Consider the following 24,360-nt stretch of genomic DNA (forward strand, 5'->3'; position numbering starts at 1 on the left):
AGTGAGAGCTGTATGATCAATGGTTTCTCCATTGCAATGGGAAGTCATTTACAGCTCAGTCTTTTGCGAAGGACGATGACTTTCAAACTACGAGGCAAGATTGCACTGGATCTTTGGGCTGCAGCCTGACTGTCCTGAAACCATCTTGGCCAGGAGAGTGAGGATGTAGACTGGGCAAGACATTCTCCACTATAATCTTCTTCGTTCGTGGGCTGCAACTCCCACGTTCACTCGTATGTACACGAGGGCTTTTAAGTGTATAACCGATTTTGCCCCGCCATGTAGGCAGCCATACTCTGTTTTCGGTGGTTCCACTATAATAAAATTCTTGCCCAGATAGCTGGAACAGCAGTTGATTCCTCTGACACGACTGTCACATACAATTATAAGCCATCATGAGCTCCACACATTAAGTTTCATGAACGGATGAGTAAGTTCTGTATGTTTTACTGTGTATGACTGTGTGCAAATGAGTATAACTCATACAAAATGAGGCCAAGAGAAATACAGATGGTGAGAGAGAGAGAGACGAGAGAAATCAAAAAGGATAAAACTCAGAAGTCAAAACTGCAGCTTGCTTGGTCAAGTTCGTTTATTTACCGATTCAATGAAACAAAAACAAAACATCAGAACTCACAATATCTGTTCATAAGAAAGTAACATACCTGTCCGCATCAAAATTCCTTATATCTGGAAATAATGCAGAACGTGTCAGCAGAAGAAATGAGACCCCCCCGTCCCCTCTCCCCCTCCCCCCCCCACACACACCCACAAAAGAAGTAATAATCACTTAAGATATAATTGTCATTATATTCACCGATGTTTAACAACACAAATGACATACTTATTAAATGCAAGTAACCACACATGCATGTGCTGGTAAACTAATCAGAAGCAAAAAAAAAGAGCATAATTTGTATACAGGCATGCGTTTAGTGAAAAGTGTGTGTATGTGCGTGAGTGTGTGTGTGTGTGTGTGTGTGTGTGTGCATGCATTGCCTGTGTATGCTATATGTGCATGACTGTGTCTTTTGCATGCACACAAATTCTTTGAGCCTCTAAAAGACACTTATGCAAGCGCCAATATCCATTTTATTATTGCACTTAATAATGCTGTATGCCGATTTCGTTCCACAGTTTAACAAATGAAGGAAATAAGTAAATCAATAACTGTATCAATAACTACTCTGTTTGCATCAGCTAAACTTCTTCACTGTATTGAAAATACCTTCGTCGCAAAATTAACACAATATTATGATAAACTAATACTGAACTATGAATTCAAAAGATAAGACTAGAAACAAGAGTTGGGCGAGTCGGCAGTAAAAAGAGACATTCTCATTATAAACAAAAATTAAAAAATTAAACACACACACACCACCCCAAAACAAATCTAAATATTGCAGAAATCAACCGACATGCACCATGTACAGATCAAACACAATGTTCTCCCATCTTCCTAACCATGTTTTACTACTTACTTGATTTCTTTTGCACGTTACATATGTAACCTGATGATTTTGTTTTCATGTGGAAGACAGTCACATATCTTGGTTCATGTCAACAGAAAATCTCCTCACAGTTCCAAACAAAACACGGTCCTCATGTGAGTCAAGTTTTTGAGTGAAGGGGAGGGAGAGTGGGTGTGGGAGGGTGTGATGGAGGAGCGGGAGTGTGTGTGTGTGTGTGTGTGTGTGTGTGTGTGTGTGCGTGGTCAAACCTCACTCACATTCTCTCTTTTGCAAAGTACCACTTTTGTTGAGGAACGGTCTGTTCTCAATTGTACTGATAATACTTTTCTTTAAAAATTATTCTACCAAATTTACTATCTCTTGTCAGAATAAAGAAAAAGTATTTCATCAGTACAGAGTGAAAAATCTATAACTACGATTTAATTTCTTCTTCTTGTTTTCATAATCATTCATAAGAGTCACAAGCATGACATCATCACTGGCAATGCCCATCAGTGCATGAATGTTTTCAATTTCTTATTCAAAGTCCACAAACATGAAAATAGTTCTTCTGTCATAGATAAACCTGAAACTTACTGTCATGAAACAGATGTGGTTCAAACTTGTGAGTCATTCAATGATTCTGAACTAACTGGAACATGGTATTTTGTTTCTATTTTATTTTCCTTATTTATTCATTTCAGTAAGAATTTTCAAACACTTTTTCTGCCTTCTGTTTGAGGACAAATGCCAAAATATCATTATCAACAGTTCTGTATGCTTTTCCACTTTCAGACTGGAATATTCTTTTCCATCCAAAACTGCCATAGGCTTGGTTGTTTTTTCTTCTCATAAACCTGGAAATGGTTTAATTTTTTTTTCTCTCTCACAAACTTGAAAAGCAAATTTTTACAAAAGTTACAGATCCAAAATCAGGCATAAATATGTAAATTAGCACTTTTGGGTTTGGTCTATAATCCACGTTTGATAGTTTTCTGTCCATAAACTACAAACAGCTGTGCCCACAAACTAACCATGTTTGCACACATGAGAGTCTTGGACGAACATAACTGCATGCACAAGCTCATTCACTGCAAACATTTTCTTTTTGCTTCTTTTTTTTTTCCATCCATCCACAGGTATATATTCACATACTAAAACACACACACACACACACACACACAGATATACTGCTTTTCTTCTGTTCTGTTCACCATACAGCTGAATTTGGTGGCTAGAAAGGATATGAATCATTCTTTAAAAAAAGGCTTTTACACATTTTTCCTCTCAAAGCATTCAGCTGAACAGAAAACTGCCAGTTTCCCCCTCATCAAACACCCTGCCTCCATCTCCCCTTGTTGTTTCTTTTTTTTTAAATAAAAAAAATTCAACAGCTCATTGAATTAACACTGCTGATGAAAAAAAACAACAAAAAAACCCCAAAAAACCAAAAGGAGCGATCTCTGGTCCTTGACACACCTGGGTGTGGTTGTGTGCGGGGAGGACTTGGAATGAGCTGTGTGGGCGGAAAAGCCACTGAAACGGCGAAGATGAGGAGGCAGAAAAAAAAGACAATAATACTACCATCGTTATTAATCAAGTCTAGTAAAAATGAATTGGTCCTGCTCTCAAAAACAAAAATTAATGATGAGCAACAGCTACTGCAGTACCTGTGAATCTGTCAAATTCTGACAGCAAACTCCACCTGTTTCTTTATGATTTGGTCTTACTCTTCATTTCTGTTTTCAGTCACATGTGATCAGTTTAACAATTATCAAAACCACCATTACACCTTCATTTTATACAGCTTGGCTTTAACAAAAAAATAAAACATAAAAAAAAAAGAAAAAAGAAATCAAGAACATGTCTTACATGCTATGAGATCAATGAATTTGTCTGAAAAACATGTTTATTACAAAACCATTTAAACATTAAAAAAAAAGGCACAATTTTTTTTCATGCATATAATGGTATACATATATATATATGAGAAGACATCATTTCTAAACATCATATGAATATGTATGCAAGAGTATGTGATTTTATATGGTGTGTACTCTGAGCATGCTGATTCACATGAATAAAACATACATACTGACATTACTTCTACAATATGCAAAAAAAAAAAAGCACACAAGAAACCCAAAAACAAAAAAAAACAAAAAAAACCAACAAACTAACTCATTTCAAAATTACAAACACAAATACTGTCTCACATTTTTATTTGAAACAGCCACTTGAAATCCTATCATAAGTATGCTTTCTGACAGAAAAATAGAAATTACAAGAACAAAAAAACAAAATCCATGCCGAGTTTGAAGAATTTTCATTCAATCACAGCCTAAAAACACATAAAGGTCAGAAAGACAGACATGGGTCCAAACATATTTAAGTCCACAGATCTGGAGGGGGGTCTGTTGTTTTTCCAAGGGTTTTTTCCTTCAACTTGACAGCATTTACATATGCACAGGACACCCGTGTAATTGTTGAAATGCAAAAATGAGTCGAAGTATTATCATCAGTTGTACATTGAGGAAAGACCTTTTTCATACGTGTATGAGAATGAAACTTTATCAGGAATACTAGGAACAGTTTTTGTTTGTTTGTTTTTCTCTCCTTCTTTTTTTTTTTTTACATTTTATTTAACTTTCAGTATACCTCTGTCAATAAGCTGCAATGTATGCTCGAGTGTGTACGTGGCAATTTGGCAAATACAATATCTACAACAGTGTATACATGTGGGTTTTAGTTTAGACCTGGTTACTTTTTACATGACCATAATATGTACAGTGCCATGGCAAAAACGGTTAGGTGTTGTAACTGATCCAGTGTTCACCAGTTATCAGATGTCCAGGCCCAGTTTCAGCATGGTGTCGCGTCCTTGGGGGAAGGCACTTTAATCTGAATCTTCCTCACACCACCCATATGTAAATGGGTACCCGACTTCAACCAGGGAACATTAAAAGCCACAGAAGGAAAAGAGTGGGCCCCGCCTTCTACAAGTGCCCAAGACATAGTGGATATAAAACTCACTTCCCATGAAAGGCAATGGGACCTCAGACCTTTTTTAACCTAATATGTACAGCATGGCATTTCCGTTCGTTGTGAACTATGCCCAATACGAGCTGGGCCAAGAGAGTCCATGAGTATGGACTGATACACCATTATAGAGGTACTGAACTCGATATATTGATTATCCAGCTTACAGAACGTTCGCAGTGGGGTTTAACTGTATGCTTAGTCCACAAGACAACGTCGGGAGATCATGATGCCACATGTTTCTGTCAAAACGTCTTTCCCCAATTCATCACATTTTCCATGTTTCTGAGACTCGAGAACAGCCTTTAAACAACAAATAACATTGCTTATTCTGTTGGGTGACAATTGTTCATTAAATCACAGTCTATCATAGCCAATTAAGTCAAGCAAAAAACAAAAACAAAAAGAGTATTTTAATATATCATAAAAAAACAACAACAAAAAACCCTGTAGAGTCGGAGTGGGTTGTAGGGGGGAGAAAATTAAACTGGAAATAAATGAGACAATTTTTTTTTTTTTAAATAAAAATAAAACACACCAAAAAATCAACTAAAAAACAAAAAGAAAACAGATACCAGATCTTTCAGAAAGTTATCGAGAATATTAGATATCCTAACATCTGCAAATCCTCGGAAGATTTCCCAACTGTCTCACCACCCTCCACCTATACCCCTCCCCCAACCACAAAGGAAAATTACTGAGGAGGGTGGCTTGGTATTGGGGTGGGCAGTATTCAAAGTGAAGAAAACAGTTAAATAAAATAAAAAACACGCGCACACACAAAAAAAACACCATTCACTGCCATCATCACCAACGCATCTCACACTAAGAAACATTAATATCAATTTAATAATAATAATAACATATTTACAAAGTATAACAGACTAGCTTCTCACCCAGGCATACACAATCAAAACAAGATTATGAAAATGCGTGAAAAGGCGTGAACCTAACCATCCATATCTGTACACAATTACAAACATATTCAGGTGAACACGCTTAAACACACACTTTTATGTACAGAGCAAAGCCTTTGTTCTTTGATCACAAAATTCAGCCATACGCAGTCTCAAACAGTGAACCAACAAACCATTTTTTTTTTCTTACTTACACAATCAAAAATAAGCCAACCTCCCTTATACAAACAAATACAGCCCATGAATAAACCATGCAACGAAAAGTAAACAAATAAATAAATTCTAATAACCTGCAAGAACAAAAACAAAACAAAAACAAAATCCCATTTCCAGTTTAAATTCTTGCCCTAAAAATGGACTTAATATCATAAGGCTGCGAGATCCTTGACATTACTCTCAATTCGTGGGTTCAATCTGACTGCCAAAACAGAATTAAAGAAAACACACATTAATAACACAGCAAGAAAATAATAAAATATGAAGACTAACTCTCATAAAACTAAGAATACTTGTGTTTCAATAACAGAGTAACTATAAACCCAATAATAACATTGATAAAAATCTATTTAAAAAATCCAAATATATTTTTGCTATCTGCCATAAAACATAATTTGCAGAAACACAACAAACAAATAATTGGAAACAAAAAAATCAAAAGTTCCTTGATAATAAATAATGACAAGACAAAAAAAAACCTGGTCATTGTAACAACCTGCACCCTATCTGCATTCATCAACAATTCATGACACTCAACCACTTTGGATACACACACACACACACACACACAAGAAAAAGAACTCTCTCAGCAAACACAGCATTACAAACAAAAATGTTATGCTGACACACACAAAGTATCACTTGTAAGCCAAAAAGAAGCCAACAAAAAAAAAAACAACAGACCACACACTCATGCACTAACCCAACAAGACTTCCACATATCTCTCCAAGCGAACTAAAATGACCTCCCCACCCACTCCCTCAAGAAGACTACTGCCACTCACCACCACCACCACCACCACCACCTAAACCACCAACTACCAAACTACTAACCATTCCCTCCCCGAGATCCCTACCCATCCACTCCTTCCAGACAAATGCCACTCACCACCATCAACTACTAACCTTCCCCCAGCAGAAACCCCTCCCCACCCAATCCATACAGTAGTCCAGACTACTACCACTCACCACCACCACACCCCCCCCCCACCCCTACACCCCACTACCAAGCTATCCCTCCAGACTACTGCCACACCACAACCACCAACTTAACCCTCCCACTACCAAACTATTCGTCCAGACTACTGTCACTCACCACCACCACCTCCAACAAACACCCCCCCTCCCCCCAACTACCAAACTATCCCACCAGACTACTGCCACTCAACACCACCACCACCAACTACCAAACTATCCCACCAGACTACTGCCACTCAACACCACCACCACCAACTAAACCCCCCAACTACCAAACTATCCCTCCAGACTACTACCACTCAACACCACCACCACCAACTACCAAACTCTCCCACCAGACTACTGCTACTCACCACCACCAACTAAACCACCCCCACCGGAAACCCCCACCCCACCTGCTCTCCCTCCAGACTACTGCCACTCACCACCACAACCATCTAACACCTCCCCCCCTCCATCTCCCCGCCGACCCAAACTACCACACTATCCTTCCAGACTACTGCCATTCAACACTACCAACATCAAATGAACAACACCCCCCCCCCCCCCTTCCCCCCCCCCCCCTTTCCCCCCCCAACTACCAAAACTACCAACCACTACTCCACATCAGGCGGCAGCTGCACCTCCGGGTAGGGCTCCGAGGGCGAGGGCTGTGGGGGGATGACGTTGATGGTGCCGTCCTGAGCCTGCTCCACGATGGGCTGGGGGGCGTGGTGGGGGTGGTGGGGGTGCTCACCGGCCATGAGGTGGGCGGCACCAGCACCGGCGCCGGCACCGGCCTCGCTGCCGGTGGTGGACAGGTTGGTGATGGACTTGCTGCGCACACACTGGAAGTCCACATGCCGGCTCTTGGCCTCCTCCTTCTCCCAGGACATGCGTAGGAAGGGCCGCTGGACGTAGTTGTAGATCACTGCCACCCCAAGGGAGAAGTCGGTGGAGGAGGAGGGCGAAGAAAGAATGAAGAGTTATGTGGGTGCAGTGTTTGGAAAGAGAGAGATTGTGTGTGTGGAGGAGGAGGAGGAGGAGGAAGAAATTATTGAGTTATGTGGGTGAAGTTTGGAAAGAGAGAGAGAGAAAGAGAGAGAGAGATTGTGTGTGTGAAGGAGGAGGAAGAAATTATTGAGTTATGTGGGTGAAGTTTGGAAAGAGAGAGAGAGTGAGAGATCGTGTGTGTGGAGGAGGAGGAGGAGGAAGAAAAAAAAAAGATTTATGTGGATGAAGAATTTCGAAAGAGAGATAGATAGAGAGATTGTGTGTGTGTGGAGGAAGAGTAAGAAAAAATCCAGTTATGTGGGTGACGAGTTTGGAAAGAGAGAGTGAAAGAGATTGTGTGTCTGCAAGTGAAACTGTGGGAGCATGTGTGTGTGTGAGTGTGTGTGCATGGCAGGGAGGGGGGTGAAGGTGTGTGGGTGTGCGTTGATGAGTATGTTCTCAATGGAGGAAAGGGGATATGCATGGGAGTGAGCGTGTGTGCATACATGTCTGCGTAGGAGAGGAGGGAACTGGAAAGAAGGGGGGGGGGGGGACTGAATATGTGATGTGTGCATCTCTGAACTAGTGTAAGTGGGTGTATGTGTGCACACTTTTAAGTGCATGTCCAGATGTGACAGGTTCTGGTGTGTATGTGTGCATGTGTATATGTGGTAAACATCATTCAGTTTGTCAAACCATGGGAATGGTGTGGTGGTGGTGTTTGTACATGTTTGTTCATGTGACCTGTATTTTAATGAGTCTATGCGACAGCCGTTGTCAGGCATTTTAATTACCACTTAGGACTAATCAAGTATAATTGTTGTCTGAATAGTACAGGACCCCATGGTGTTGTATTACATGCAGTGCACTGTCAGCTGATATTTTTTTGGGGGAAAAAAATCCACAAAAAAACAAAAATTAAATGTACAACAGATGACACAAATAGATATGGCAGGGCAATATCACAACCAGAAGAAAAGAGAAATATCTAAAAGCAACTCATAAGAGTCACCTTCAAACTGTAAGAAACAGGAAATGAACACTTTTCGTTCTTTTTTTCAAAAATCTTTATCATCTTGTTTTTTTGTGGGATTTTTTTTTTTTTTTTTTTAATTAGAATTAAATATTCCACAATTAAAAAAAAAATATTAAAAAAAATCTTCACTTAATAAACAAGCCTACATTGCAGTTGTAACTAAAAATAAAGACATGACAGATGTAACTAAAAATAAAGACTTTGTCACGATACCTTCTGCTCTTCCACCAGGTCTCCGTTTGATCTTTTCCTTGTATGTTGGATACCCTGAAAGAGTGTACAGGATTACAGAGACTCAATGACCCAAAAAATAATTAATTAAAATTTTTAAAAAGCCATAAAACATTGTATGATTCTTTTCTCCCATATCCTCCTTTTATTTTCCGTGACTAAAATAAATTCACAAACTTAAAACTTGTATGTTGGATACCCTGAAAGCCTGCAATACCCTGAAAGCCTGCACAGAAAATCAGTTTATTGCTCCTCACATACTCGACTCAATGACCAATTTTTTTTTTAATTTTTTTAAGCCATAAAACATCTATGATTTTTTTTCTCCCACCTTGTTTTATTTTTCAACTGCCCTTCCGTGACCGAAATAAATTCGCAAACTAAAAACGTGTATGTTGGATATCATGAAAGAATGCACAGAAAATCAATTTTCTACTCATCACATACTCTCAATGATCAAAAATAATAAATTTTTAAAGGCCATTTAACATGTATGATTGTTTTACTTTCCACCTCCTTTCTAACTGCTCTTAATGAATTGAAATAAATTCGCAAACTTCAAACTTGAATGTTGGATCCCTTAAAGAGTGCACAGAAAATCAACTGACTGCTCCTCACATACTAGAGACTCATGACCAAAAAATAACTTTTTTTTTATGCCATAAAACATTGTATGGTTGTTTTCCTTCCACCTCCTTTTATTTTCTAACTGCCCTTCCCTGACTGAAATAATTACAAAAACTAAAATGAATATATAAATAAATATTTTACTATTAAAAAGTTTGATCAAGCAACAAACTGAAGACCACATAAAAGGCAAACAGATGTGGATCAATTCACATTTTTTGAGTTTTTCTTTTTAATTTTCCTCTCTTTTTCTTTCCTTTTTTTTTTTTGCTGCTCCATGTTCTGCCTGTATCATTCCAGTGGCATGACCCTCACACTGCTCATCCCAGTGCTCCCTTATATATATCCAGGCCTGGGGTCGTTCTGTCATGATCCATAGTGAGCTACCAATGTGAGGTCGCCGTAAGGCCACACATCTCAAGGTGATCCTGCACTGCTGCTGAGCCACTCCAGTTCTGAGTTGTGTTTCAGCAATGTCGGTTTTGACTTAACGGATCACTACCAACAGTATGCTGCTTCAAGGGTTTTGAGTGACCAAAGGCCCCCAAGTCTTTGGGGCAAAAATGGGCCCTCTGCCACACTGGATAAAAAAAAAAAAAAGGGGGAGGTTCATTATACTAAAGTTTATCAGATACAGTAACGTATTTATATTTATATTTCTTTTTATCACAACAGATTTCGCTGTGTGAAATTCGGGCTGCCCTCCCCAGGGAGAGCGCGTCACTACACTACAGCGCCACCCATTTTTTTGTATTTTTTTTCTGCGTGCAGTTTTATTTGTTTTTCTTATCGCAGTGCATTTTTCTACAGAATTTTGCCAGGAACAACCCTTTTGTTGCCGTCGGTTCTTTTACGTGCACTAAGTGCATGCTGCACACAGAACCTCAGTTTATCGTCTCATCTGAATGACTAGCGTCCATACCATCACTCAACGTCTAGTGGAGGGGGAGAAAATATTGGTGGCTGAGCCGTGATTCGAACCAGCATGCTCTGATTATCTCGCTTCCTAGGCGGACGCGGTACCTCTAGGCCAGCACTCCACTGTAATTATATTCCTCCTGACAGACATGGAAGAGTAAAGGAGAGAAACAAGTGCGGAGAACAGAGTCACACCTACCTTCAATACCAAGCCGGATTTTCTTCAGACCTCTCTCCCTCAGTACTTGCTTCGCAACAGTCCTGTTCTCGATGTATCGACAGAATCGGTACAGACTGGTACTGCTGATAACTGCAAATCAGTTGAAAAAAATAAATCAGTTAAAAAAATTTAAAAAAACTATCTGTTTTTTGTCCTTGTTTTGTTCCAGTTCTGTCAACAGAAGCAGAAGAGGCATGCGTGATGTAACAATCAAAGAAGCAATACCTTTGTGTGTGTGTGTGTGTGTGTGTGTGTGCACATGTGTGTGTGCATATGGGTGTGTTTAAGCATGTGTCCATGCATGCATATGTGCATCCATAAATATGTGCATATATACTGCCTGTGCAAAAGAAAAAAAAGTAAATGTTTTCAGGGGGAAAGTCATACCCTAGACACCCTCCCCCTATATTGTTAACAAAATCTTTCAACACAGAAATGATCTGGAGTTGTTTTTGTTTTTCTTCTTGTTGCTAACATGACAGGCATTCCATGTTATTTGCACCTGACGATCTTTCAGAAAATTGTAGACATTAGCGAGCTAAACAAAAAACACAGGAACATAATAACTGTGCCTGTTTGGTTATTTACATGCAAGGGTAAAACCTGCAAAGGGTAAGGCATGTAAAGTAAGAGAGCTGTATTCTTGCCGCATGCATCGGACAAACAAAAGCATGTCAGAGGACTTACTTTCTGTGTACTCTTCGCCCATCTGCGGGGGATATTCCTCATCCCATTCCAAGACATCGTCGTCAGTCAGAACCACAATGTGGCACTCTCTGTCGCCTCGCTGAAATCGTCAAAAACAGAGTTGATCACTGTGCCAGTCCTGAGGCAGCATCTCCACTCAGTATGACAATACCACACTCTCAGTTACAGCAGTCACCACAACGAAAATAGGGGTCCCCCATCCCATCCCCACCCCCCCAAAAAAAGGCCATGAGGAGCATGTAGAGATATAGTTCCATTTTCAACGTCCGAAATCACACACTCTCATTTAATTCTAGATATACACACAGAAGGCCGAGACCTCTTCTCTTGAAAGCTGGAGAAATGAAACATCTTTCAAATTTTGTAGAAGTGTGAAGCAAAACACTTAAGAATGCAGAACGCACTTAAAAAAAAAAAAAGAAAACAAAGAAATGTTTTAAAATGCTGACCAAACAAACAAAACAAAACAAACAAAACACTTTCTTTCTGTGCATGTGTTTCAAGACAGCACAACACAGAAAGTTTTCAAATAATTTCTTTTTAAGGGGTAAAGTGGCCGAAGGATTAGAGCACTGGATATTATCTCTGATACAAAATGGAATCGTGCATATAGTTAACACTATAATTTCTGATACAAAATAGAATTAGTGCATATGGTTAACATTATAGTTTCTGACACAAAATGGAATAAGCGCATACGGTTAACACTATAATTTCTGATAAAAAATGGAATTTGTGCTTATATGATGATATAAGTTCTGATCAAGTGTGACATTTCCATGTGACCCAATTGTAGGACAGAATCAGACAATGCAATCTATGCTCTATATGTGGATTTTACTGATTTCACATAATGAAATAAAATCTACAGAATAGAAATAAAACTATGAAAAATGTTTTAAAGCTCTGAGTCTGCCCAGTAAGCATCTTGTTCCTTATTATGCATTATTTGCAATCTTTTTGTTAAAAAACAAAACAAAACAAAAAATTAAAAACAAACCAACCAAAAAAAACAGCAACATCTGAACATCATTTATGTGAAGAACTGCAGGAAAAAAGAAGGGAAAAAAGGGGAACAAAGGGAAGGGGTATGGAGTGGAAGGTACTGGATGGACAGATGGACGATGAAGACAGAGGGACGTACATTTGCACACTTGACCATGAGCGGCAAGATGAGTTCCTCCAGGTATTCCTCAAACTGTCGCTTGGCACCGTCATTGGAAAGCTCATGCAGCATCCCTCCTGAAAACCAAAAATCAACGAGCTGATGAGATCATAGATCTGTAAATAATGTTTTTTTCTTGTGCATGGGACACAAACTCCACCCCAACCCACTCCATCTCCCTCCCTGATCCAATTATTTTAAATTAAAAAAGAGGAGGTAAAAAAACAACAACAAAAAACGACTAACTGTTATGTATAGATATTCAGTAGTGATACTGAAGAAGGTGAGATATGGATTCAGACCGAGAAGGGAACATGAACAGTTTCAATAAAAATTTATCAAACAATAATTAGAACTAAAAAAAACAGAGGACAATCAAGTTCCATTTCAGCCTTGAAGATTTCCAACGCTGACCATGTAATCAAATTTTAATACACATACAAGTAATCATGTTTAGGACAAAAGTAGAGAAAACTGAAAACTCCTTCACATCCTCAGAAATAATAGATCGAACAGCATAACACCAATTGTAATTAAATCTCCTTCTTCCAGCTTCCAAGAGTAGTTCAAATACATCATATGAAATACTTCTCACTGTCTCAGTTCAGTTATTTTTATTTTTATTTTTATAATTCACTGAATAATCCCAAAATATTACATCAAACTCATTAGCCAACAATCACCAGTCCAATCACTTTTTTCAATCCAAAGTTAACAATATCATGTTTCTCTTTTCACGGGCTGATTGTGTGGTCTGAACATACAAAAATATCTCACAACTCTATACAAGCTCTGTAACATTTCAACGCCCCTGAAATTGGTTCATTTTGCAGCGAAAGTTTCAATTACCTCCCTTTACATACTAGCCTTGTCTGCTGCTCATTTGATTCCTAACTTACAAAAAATAAACACTAAAATAAAAAGGAAACAATAAAATGGTCAGTCCCTGCTAATTTCCTAAAATAATCACAGCAAATACATACACACTGTGTATCAGCTAACACAGCTAAATGAACTTATGAAGTGTTACTGTCCTATCAGAGAATCATCAAGATTAAAATAAAACAAAAGGTCCTCAAGAGTCATTGCCTTAGCCTGGCCTTCTCTGTCAGGGCATCTTCTTTTTCGCTAACAGATATGTTTGGCGGCAGCAATCAAGAGTTTTAAAAAAATGTATCATATTCCTCCCCCTCAACTCCATGAAGAGCCACTGGGGTACTGCACAGAACTGTTCGATTAATCCAGGTGTATCGGTTCTATTCTGTCTTATCTATCTATCAAAAACAAAACACACACACACACACATATATATATATATATATATATAGAGAGAGAGAGAGAGAGAGAGACAGGGAGAGAGAGAGAGAGAGAGAGACAGGGAGAGAGAGAGAGAGAGGGAGAGAGAGAGATTTGCAAATAACAGCTGTGGTCACTGTTTGAAAATGAAACACGAAAATGATGGAAATCATGTGTGTATGAATATATATATATATATATATATATATATATATATGTGTGTGTGTGTGTGTGTGTGTGTGTTTGCGTGTGTGTGTGTATACATGTATATAAAGGTACACACACAGACATGCATACAAATCGACATTATTGCCCCCCTCTCCGGGAGCCTCCTACATCTGTATCATCCTCTCGCCATTTCGGAAGTAAATTCTTCAGATCTGTGTGAAACTCAACAACATAAAAATCATTTATATGACAAACAATTTACCACTCATACATACAAGCAACTCCCACAAACCATGGACGGTCTTCTGCACAGGATAATCATCATCCTAATTCCTATTGTTCTACCCACACCTCAACAAGCTGCCATTTGTTTTGTTGTTAAAATTCAGTTGGCACTGTCGCTTTAGCTCTCTCTCTCTCTATACTGAATCAACACAGGCTTACTCAGATTCTGGCATTTGACAGTGTCTGCATTGAAAGGAATCAGCAGGTAGTCGCATGCTTCTCTCAACTCCTGTACGGGCATGCATGGTGGGCAATAGATCTTTCCTCCTTTGTAGTACTCCTGCAACAAATATACAATGCCAACAATTGCAAAACAGACAGAAAATACGAAAAAAACTTAGCCGTATGAAGAGCACAGGTACAGGAGTCATGATGGCTGCCGGAAAAAGAGGGCGATAACCAGCGGGACAAAGGGGAGGTTACCTACTTCCGGGAGGTTATCGGCCGTAGTTTCGTCTGCTCCGCATAGGCGGATAGTAGTTTGCACAGGACAGGAATGTCAGACCCCTGCCGGAGTCTGCACTAGTTGGGTCACGGTTAAGTATGTTAATTAAAATATATTTTTAAAGACACTTTTTTTTTTTTTTTTAAATATATTAAACTGTGAACAAATGTTCTGTCTCTCATAAAACTTCTCTTGATAAATTCTGAATCATTTCTTAATCACAGTCTTGCAAAGCTGGTGTCAGAAATTCCTTCTTTTTTTTTTTTTTTTTTTTTCCTTTTTTAATATATTTTTTAAAGGTTTTGACACTGAAAGATTTGAGTGTCTATGCATTGCATTTTGTTGTCTTTTATGATTTTTGATTATTACTGTTTATAATTCAGCTTTATCAGTTATACACTGCCTATAGTGTTGCTCGCCTCAACAGTGATCCACCAAAACTCATACATACAAAACAAAGACACAAAATTAAATGTTTCATTGATTGGATATATATCACTGTAAATATCATAATATGTACCAATTACATACCATAACCAATCTACTTGCTAAATAAAACAATTAGCTTTCCAACAGCTTCAAAATGGATTACGGTTATAAATTAGTTTTCTAATAAATTTGTTACACCTACTTTTTTCTTACACAAAACAAATTAGGTTACAAATGACTCCAGAACAGATTACCTTTCCTTTTTAGTATCAATCTGGATGTTGTCCAGTTCATAAAAAAAAAGCAAAAAAAAAAGCAATCACTGAGTTTCAAGACTGATTATCTGTTGAGTACTAGTAGTACTTATTGCAACATTTTCAAAAACAGTGCCAGTTTTACTGCTAAATTTTTGTCCCAAAGTCACTCACCAGAATGGCCCTGAAGATGGTGGCAGAGATTCCTTCAGCTACTTCATACTCCCCTCTCTCATTTGGTCGTGTGAAATTGTAGTCTAACGAGGAGGTGAACATCCTGAAATATTAAATCAAGGTCTCATGCCAAGTTATGGTGACCTAAACTGGCTAAAGATTCAACAAAATGTTTTTTCTTATATATATATACGTATATATATATATATATATATATGGCCAAAGTATATTCTTCAAAAACACAAAGACACAAAGAAAAAACACACCAAAAAACAACACCCACATCTCTTTCAAATTTTTTTTTTTTTTTTTTAAGGCAACAAACTCACCTTCCTAACATTGTCTCTGGATGGGCCTTGAACAGCTCCACATCAACCAGAAACCTTGTGTCGTCTACCACCAGAGTGAGCTTTCCTGAGGACGGGGGTAGGCGGGGACTAGAGCACACGATAGGCTCTGTCCACTCCATCACCTTGCAGTGGTCCCCCCTGCATGCTGCGTGCGCCATGGGGCTGTTCAGGCGAAACATCCTGGCGGGCTCGAGGTCCAGATTGGAAGGGCGATTACCATTGGGGTTGAGAGAACGGCTTCTGGAATGGTAGTCGATGTCCCGAAACGTGGAGGTGGCAGCCGCAGCCTTGGCGATGGCGCAGGCTTCTGACGCAGATGGCTCGCTCTCTCTGTGCAGCTCCTGGGGATCAAGCGAGATGTCTGGACCGAAATCTTCGTTACTGCTTGTGTTGTCCAGGCTGAGGGAGTGGGTACGGTTCACCAGACACGGTTTGGAGCGGGGAGGGCCAATGGAACTGTTCAATGAATGACAGACAAGTTCTGAAGTTACTTCATCTGTTATCTAAATATTTAAGAAATTATAATCAATAAATATTATAGATTAGCCAAGAAAATCACACACAAAATGATATGATTTATCTTAAAATATCAAAATCAAACTATGGTAAGTACTGTTGTGTTAGTCATTACTTTAGTCTAAACTAAATAATGGTCACAAATAAACCACTTTTTTCTTTTTTTTTTTCTTCGAGATCAATGTGAAATGAATTTTCACCTGGTTCTTTTAATGCACGTCTTCCTGGAATGATGGTCTTCCGCCTCAGAGTAATCCTCTGTATCACTGCTGTAGTGATCGTACTTTCGCTGCCGATCCCGTAGACGCTGATGCCGCCTATAGGCCATGCCACAGGCCAGCCACAAGCAGAAAGCTTGTGCCAGGCCACTACATCAAAGAGATATGTGTAAGTGAAGAAATGGTTTGATCTGAAAACACACAAACATACACACACATTGAGTCATTCATTCATTGAATTACAATTTTCTTACGTACTGAATTTGAAGAAAAAACACATCATCTTTCTTTCTCCTAACATGCTGCCAAACACACAAATTATCTTTCTTTAATGTTAAACTTTAGTAAAACACAAATCCGTTACTGGCTGACTGCATGATTTACATGAGGTGTTAATAATCCTTTGGGTTTATTTTAGCAATATTATAGGCAATCCTTTTCACGGTATTATTCTTTGTTTTTTTCAGTTTCTAATCAGCTGATTAACTGATTAAGTACTGCAAAAGTGCATTACACAAATTTTGTTTCTTTTGGATCAATGCCCACTTTAGTCATTACTTCAAATCAGTACCAGCCAATTTTGTATAAAATATTTTTTTTGAAGTGCTCTCCTCTTGGTAGGGAATTCTGAAGGTTCCGAGTTTGTTGTTTTTTTGTTTGTTTGTTTTTGTTTTGGGTTTTTTTAGTTTGTTTTTGTTTTGTTGTTGTTGCTTTTTTAAATCTAGCACAAAACCTACAGGAGACACAGAACAAAAGTTAACGTTTCTATGAAGGAAAATTAATGTGGATTCTAAATGCTGGACTTCTTTTTTTCTTTTTACCAATGATTTTAACTGTACTATAATGATTTTTAATGTACTATTCAGGCATTTCAAGATATTAAAAAAGTCAATTTCTACCTCCACAGGATGACACTCAACGAGAAAACAAAATACAGCTGGAAATAGCATGCTCACTGATTACAACTGCAAAATAAAATAAGATGGCTTATAAGTTTATAATAACAATCAAGACTCTTATAGTAATGTAAGTGAATAACTGTACCAGCAACAACAAAGTGTGGATTTGGTCAAGATGAAAAGTCAATCATATTCTAAGAAAGTGAGCATCACCCTTTAGAGAAGAAAGTACTCTGATGATACTCCCTTCCTTCTGGCTGTAATTGATCTGATAAAGTACCTATGTACATCTGGTATGTCTCCTCTATAAAGATATCAGTCAACTGAAGTGTGAAAAATATATATATATAACAAAACAAAAAAGCATGATTCCAATTTATCATCTGTCAACCATGAATTTCATTAAAATCACAGATTATTGACTATTGTCATTCCTGGCAAGTGACCATGATGGAATGACAGTTCACTGATGTCAGGGCCATGCCCCCTTACACACCCTCTGTCTGGCCTTCAACCTACTGTCTTACACCACAACTGTCTCTCCACTCCCTATTCTCAAATTACATGAAAGTAGTAACACGTCTTCACTGTCAGTCAAGGTCACTTGCTAAAATTTTTTGTCTGACTGGATAGATGGACTGAAGAAAGTGTTGAATGTTGATGTCAGTTTCATCACTGTTATTGTCATCACCTACGAGTTCAATACTTCAAATAAATCATAAGACAAGACAGATCTATCTCTCATCTTTATACTCATACATAATCATTGGCACAGCCAAGTGTAAATCCACTGACTGGGAACATTGTTTTCACTTGATAAAGTGTCCAAAGTCTTTTTGGCCTTTATATGCATGGGTTTGAATAGGATATTTATAATCCAGACACATTAAACTAGCCATTTGTAGCATACTCGCCATGCTGTGGTCAGCATGCTGCACACTTCCCCCCTCACCACAGCAAAACACACATGCACAACAGCATCCACACACACACTCACCCACACACAGACGCTAGTGCTAGGCATGGCCACTGTTATTTGCCCTCTCTTCCCTCCTCAGCCCATGCTATGCAACGTGTCTGAATGCCAATTCTTGTTTAGTTCATTAAACATGTTAAGTCAACAAATGCCTCTTGTGGTTTGAATGTATACCATCATCATGATCCAACAACCACACATGGTGACAGTAGTAAAAAACAAAACAAACAAACAAAAAACCAAAGGAAAAGGACCTGGCAACTGATCTGTACATAGGAAACCTACTTTTCTAATGCTCAGTCTGGCATTTAAGGACCTGACAAGTGATCTGTACAAAGGAAACCTACTTTTCTAATGCCCAGTCCGTCATTCTTCTGGCACCGCCATGTAACTGCAACACCTTGCCTCAGTATTCACTGCATTCAGGTACATTCTAAGCTGTTTGCAAATGATAGTCTGTTTATGTACATTGTACCATACTACAATCAATAAAAAAAAATTGAATTAGATACAAGATGTCAGTGGATGTCTTATAAAGGCACTATGGCAACACTTTGGGCAGCATGTCAGCCGACATCTTACTGGCAATGATGGGTTAATATTATAACCTGGTGATCACAATCTGGATGAGTGCCAGTATGAATCATAAATCAATTTATCAGGCTAAACATCATGGGGAACTTGTTCCAGGATTCTGCTTGTCTGATTCTGTGATTGTTTTGTGTGTGTTTCCCTGAAATACCCCTTTTCTGACACTAAGAACCCATCTTTCCATCACACATTACATTTCTCTGAATGGAAGTGGAAAGCAAAGTTGTAATTTGTATACCACACTTCTTTTGCAATTCCTTCATTTTGAGTTTGAACAACTTGAAATTGAAGGTTATGAAAATATCCAACTGTTGAGATGTTCCTGGTGAGTAGTGAATACACTGAAGGCAACTGTTTCATCGGTAAATATCAGGGGCCTGATTATAGCTGAACCTCACGCCTGACCCTCACTGCTTTCACTATTCCATTCTTGCTTTAGTTCCATGCTGACCGCTGGCCTAGGACAGTTGGACTGCATCATGTGCATCAGATATGCAAACGTTTTTTGTTTGATGTAGTAGTTCTGGTCAACAGTTTCATTTTCGGTTCAAATAATACTGAAAAACTGCTGATCGTATTCAAACTGATGGCTGTCAAAACAATGCTTTGAGCCGAAGTGGTTTTATCATCCTAACATCCACTGTTCTTCCAGACAACTGACTCACACTAGTAATGCGTGTCTGCATCAGTCAACATGAAAAATTAAAACATCAAACAATATTATATCTGAAGCTATCAATATAATATGGCACAGAGAGACGATTATCTTACAGTTGTATCGACGATAAACGAAAACAGACTTGTAAGCATTTTTAAGCACAGACACTCACCAAGTTTCCTTGTTATGGTTGTCTGTGATTCGCTAGCATCTTCTTTCATTCATTCACTCGAAGGCATTGTGGGAAAGTTTTGTCAAACGATAGGGCTATACATACAGCAGCAACGTCACTTGTTGCATGCACAACCGGAAAAGACAAATCACGTATTTGTCGATTTTTATTGCACACATATGTCTTCAAGATTTGTGGCAATAGAAATAAAATACAATGCATTACAGTAAGATATTTTCAACAGCCTTTTTATGCATAAAATGAACGCACGCACGCGCGCGCGCACACACACACACACACACACACACATACTTTTTTTTTTTCTTTATTATTATTTTTTTACGCCTATATGTTTCAGAGTTGGACAGTTATTCTCTTCGTCAGATTGTTGCTAAGTTAATGTTGTGAATAGCATTGTTTTCATCCCTTCACCCCCACCCCCACCACCCCTTTTTTTCTTTTCTTTTTTTTCTTTCTTTTTTTTTCATGTCTAATATCACTTAAGTTAATGTGGATAGACATTAAATGAAATTGAACACTTCAGTGGCCTCCGAGTCCGAACGAGATCTGAAAAACAGACATATTAAAGATAATATTTACTGTTTTAAACAAAAAATCTGTCAAAGTAACGTATTGCGTGTTTTACTACACGCTTGGCCTCAGAATTGAACCGACATGAACTGAAGGCACGAATGTGGTGCCGTTATCCTCGAACTGCTCTATTCAGTTAAGAGAAGATCAGTGTAAAGTAGATTTAGGCGTTCTACACTCAGGCAGGAAAGTTTGGATTAATTCGGGCTCTGAGGGAAAATACAAGCAGATGAAATAAAGTAAAATAAGATACATAAATGATAAATAAATAAGTAATTAAATCAATTAATTTCCCGTCGAATGACGCGGAACCAGCTGGGGGAAGGCGGCGGTGCCAGCTGGGCAATGCTCATTTTCTTTCCGAAGTCTGGACTACATGAGGTTTTTTTTTTTTTTTTTTTTTTTTTTTTTTTAACTGATTATATATATTTCGCTCTGTTTCGTCGCGTTTGTATTACCTTTGATAACAACTTGAAAAAGACGCGCCGATCAGTTCTATATTGATTCCTCATTAGTCACGGCAGAAACTGATACGATTCGTGCAGTTCAACGTTGTTGTTGTTTTGTTGGGGTTTTTTTGTTTGTTTTTTGTTGTTTTGTTGTTGTTGTTGTTGTTGTTGTTTTGTCCGAGGATAACGGCGATGTTCGATGTTCGAGGTTAACGGCACCACCACACACACACACACACACACACACACACACACACACACACACACACACACGACAGGCACTGTCCGTGTAATTTACACTGTTTATCAGTTGGCCGTTTGCCAGCTGCGTTCTGCGTTCTTGATCTAGTGCGGCCTTCAAGTTGTTCAAGACACTGACATACTGTAAGTTTAATTTTCGAGCTTCAGCTTTGTTAACTAAGAACTGCTGGTGGTGAAAACTTCAGCACGTTGATTGGAGGTAGGCACATGGTTGTATGTTGGGTTTTTTTGTGTCTTTTTAAATGTTATTTACCAGTATATGCCTGTATGTACGGGCTTCGTGCCGACGTTGCAATGCTTCCTGGTATGGTTTCAGTCTGTTTGTTCAGGGTCTTACGTCAGTGTTGGGCCCGCTGTTGTGTGGGCTCGCTGCTGTTCAGAGACTTTTTCATCACGACTCAGTGTACCTGCGTGGAAACGGTCTCTCTCTCTCTCTCTCTCTCTCTCTCTCTCTCTCTCTCTCTCTCTCTCTCTCTCTCTCTCTCTCTCTCTTGTGTGTGTGTGTGTGTGTGTGTGTGTGTGTGTGTGTGTCTCGGCGGTGTGTGTGTGTGTCTCAGATTCAGGTCAGTCTCTCTCTCTCTCTCTCCCTCTCTCTCTCTCTCACTGTCTGTCAGTTTTTTTCTCTCTGTCTCTTTCTCTCTCTCTCCCTCTCTGCCGCTCTCTCTCTCTCTCTCTCTGTTTCTCTCACTGTCTCGATCTCTCTCTCTATCTCTGTCAGTTTCTCTCACGGTCTCGATCTCTCTCTCTCTCTCAGTCTCTCTCTGTCAGTTTCTCTCTCTCTCTCCCCTCTCTGCCGCTCTCTCTGTCTCTCTCTCTCTCTCTCTCAGTTTCTCTCCCTGTCTCTCTCAGTCATATATGAGGCATTGAAGAGATTGAGAATAGTTACGACGTGAATGTTGTTGAACATCTGTGTTAGATATTTTTTGGTTGGTTTGTGTTGAAGATGCATAGTGTGTCATGTAAAATCTTATTTATCTTTCTTTCATGTCACCCCCTTCAGTAAGGGGCTTTGGCCTTTATCTGAATAAAAAATCGTTATCGTTATCTCCCTGTCTTTCCCTCTCTCTCTCTCTCTCTCTCTCTCTCTCTCTCTCTGTGTGTGTGTGTGTGTGTGTGTGTCAGTTTCTCTCTCTCTGTGTCAGTTTCTCTCTCTCTGTCTCTTTCTCTCTCTCTGCTCTCTCTGTCTCAGGCTTTCATTCTCTCTCTTCCCTCTTTCAATTTCTCTCTCTCTCCCTCCCTCCCTCTCTGCCGCTCTCTCTCTCACTGTCTCTCTCTCTCTCTCTCTGTCAGTTTCTCTGTGTCTCTGTCTCTCTCTCCCCGGCTCCCTCTCTGCTGCTCTCTTTCTCTCTCACTGTCTCTCTTTCTGTCAGTTTCTCTCTCTCTCTGTGTCTCTCTCTGTGTCAGTTTCTCTCTCTCTCCCACTCTCTGCCGCTCTCTCTCTCTGTATCTCTCTCTCTCTCTGTCAGTTTCTCTCGGCTCTCTCTCTCTCTCTCTGTCTCTCTCTCCCTCTCTGCCGCAGGCTCTCTCTCTCTGTCTGTCTCTCTCACTGTCTCTCTCTCTATCAGTTTTTATCTCTCTGCCTGTCTCTCTCTCTCTCTCTCGGTGTCTCTCTCATTCTCTCCCCCCCCCCCTCTCTCACTCTCCATCTATCATTTTCTGTTTCTCTGTCTCTCCCCCTCTCTGCCACTCTCTCTCTGTCTCTCCCTCTCTCTGCCCGTCAGTTTTTTTCTCTCTCTTATTCTCTCTCTCCCCTCTGTCAGTCTGTGTGTGTGTGTGTGTGTGTGTGTGTGTGTGTGTGTGTGTGTGTGTGTGTGTGTGTGTGTGTGTGAAAGCAATCAATAAATAAAATCGAAAACATGAACAATCCGGCCTTGCAATTACGCATAACCCCACCCCCCAAAATCATATGCCTTAAATAAATCAAACAAATTAATTAATACCTTTCCCCCCTGTTTATATGTTGCAAATCACATCAAGTTACATGATATTGCTTATCAGTGCTTAATCATACCGATTCAAATCTTTAATTGTTGATTAGTCAATGAGTTCGCTTACTGTTATCATTAGTATTTCGTTCTAAGGATGTTGTATTGTAATCTCATTTTTTACACAAAATTTCACCACTTATAAGTTATCCAACACACACACACACACACACACACACACACACACACACTTACTCACTGCGTGAACAGTTACTTTTCCCTCACCAGTATCCGTCTTTTCCCCCGGCTATCTTTATCAAATAACACTTATGGTTAAAAGACGCTAAACTGAAAAAGAAGAAGACAACAGCAGCAGCAACAACCACACACACACACACATACACACACAAACCCGCGCGCGCGCGCGCGCGACCGGGGGAGTATCGACACGGGGGAGTACCGACACGGGGGAGGATTGACACGGGGGAGTATCGACACGGGGGAGGATTGACACGGGGGAGTATCGACACGGGGGATTATTCAGTCGTCACGGTCGTTGTGCCATGGCACTATCAAGCCGGATGTTACTTTATTTCGTCGCCTGACTGTGGTCAGTTGATCGTCGAGCTTGTGGTCAAAATATTCGGGCGGCCGGGGTTGTGAGCTCGAAAGTGACACAGACATATGCACCCATAGCAAAATAACTTTGGCGTTTTTGCTGCCCAGTGATCAATAATCTATTTACTGGTGATCTTAGAGCAATGCTAGACTATAAGTAATGATAATCATAGTAATAACGATAATAATAATAATGCTTATTAGCAAGAACATAGAAACCAAAGGAATGTCTGAGTCTTTCAGTGAGAAGTGTATGATAAATTGTATCAAATGCTACAATCATGGCCTGGCTTCGCTGACGAAGATCTAGGAAGGGCGTTGTCCACGTCTGATGCAGGCACGCTCATGGCTGACAAGGCCAATGCGGGAAAAGCAGAGTCGGCCGCAGCGGTTGCAAGGGAAAGTCTGGTCTGGGTTCGCGGCTGCAGCGTCGTGGTTCTTCCTCCTTCTGCGTTTGTCCTCAAGGCTGGCCCTGCGGTTGTTTTCGAAGGAGGAGACAGCTTGGTGGATGGTGCGTCGCCAGGTCTCTCGATCAGCGGCTACTGCGGACCACTGGCGATGGTCAATATGACAGGCACCGAGAGCTTTCTTCAAGGAGTCTTTGTAT

The 24,360-nt window shown here is 39.6% G+C and overlaps 2 protein-coding genes across 7 annotated transcripts in view; one reads left to right on the forward strand and one right to left on the reverse strand.

The window, feature by feature from the left end:
- Positions 1–7,158: 7,158 nt before the first annotated feature.
- Positions 7,159–24,360, reverse strand: part of LOC143282722 (BTB/POZ domain-containing protein KCTD20-like) — a 32,921-nt gene continuing 15,719 nt past the window's right edge. Inside the window, exons 1-10 of one of the 2 annotated variants that reach the window (XM_076588448.1) lie at positions 19,910–19,980; positions 16,596–16,804; positions 15,859–16,335; positions 15,530–15,632; positions 14,387–14,507; positions 12,458–12,555; positions 11,293–11,392; positions 10,585–10,695; positions 8,823–8,876; positions 7,159–7,511 (exon numbers count right to left, since the gene is read on the reverse strand). In XM_076588448.1, the coding sequence (XP_076444563.1) occupies positions 7,198–7,511; positions 8,823–8,876; positions 10,585–10,695; positions 11,293–11,392; positions 12,458–12,555; positions 14,387–14,507; positions 15,530–15,632; positions 15,859–16,335; positions 16,596–16,723 (1,506 nt within the window). In that variant the 5' untranslated portion in view covers positions 16,724–16,804; positions 19,910–19,980 and the 3' untranslated portion in view covers positions 7,159–7,197. Of the gene's footprint in view, positions 7,512–8,822; positions 8,877–10,584; positions 10,696–11,292; positions 11,393–12,457; positions 12,556–14,386; positions 14,508–15,529; positions 15,633–15,858; positions 16,336–16,595; positions 16,805–19,909; positions 19,981–24,360 lie in introns of those variants that run through there. The other variant, XM_076588449.1, reaches the window with a different exon arrangement.
- LOC143282721 (E3 ubiquitin-protein ligase XIAP-like) overlaps positions 21,266–24,360 on the forward strand; it is a 30,171-nt gene continuing 27,076 nt past the window's right edge. For 2 of the 5 annotated variants that reach the window (XM_076588443.1, XM_076588447.1), the window contains exon 1: positions 21,282–21,409. The gene's annotated coding sequence lies outside the window, so the exon portion shown is untranslated. Of the gene's footprint in view, positions 21,410–24,360 lie in introns of all 5 variants that reach the window. The other 3 variants (XM_076588446.1, XM_076588445.1, XM_076588444.1) reach the window with 3 other exon arrangements.

Source organism: Babylonia areolata, chromosome 6, assembly GCF_041734735.1.
Source record: "Babylonia areolata isolate BAREFJ2019XMU chromosome 6, ASM4173473v1, whole genome shotgun sequence".
Classification (NCBI taxonomy): domain Eukaryota; kingdom Metazoa; phylum Mollusca; class Gastropoda; order Neogastropoda; family Buccinidae; genus Babylonia; species Babylonia areolata.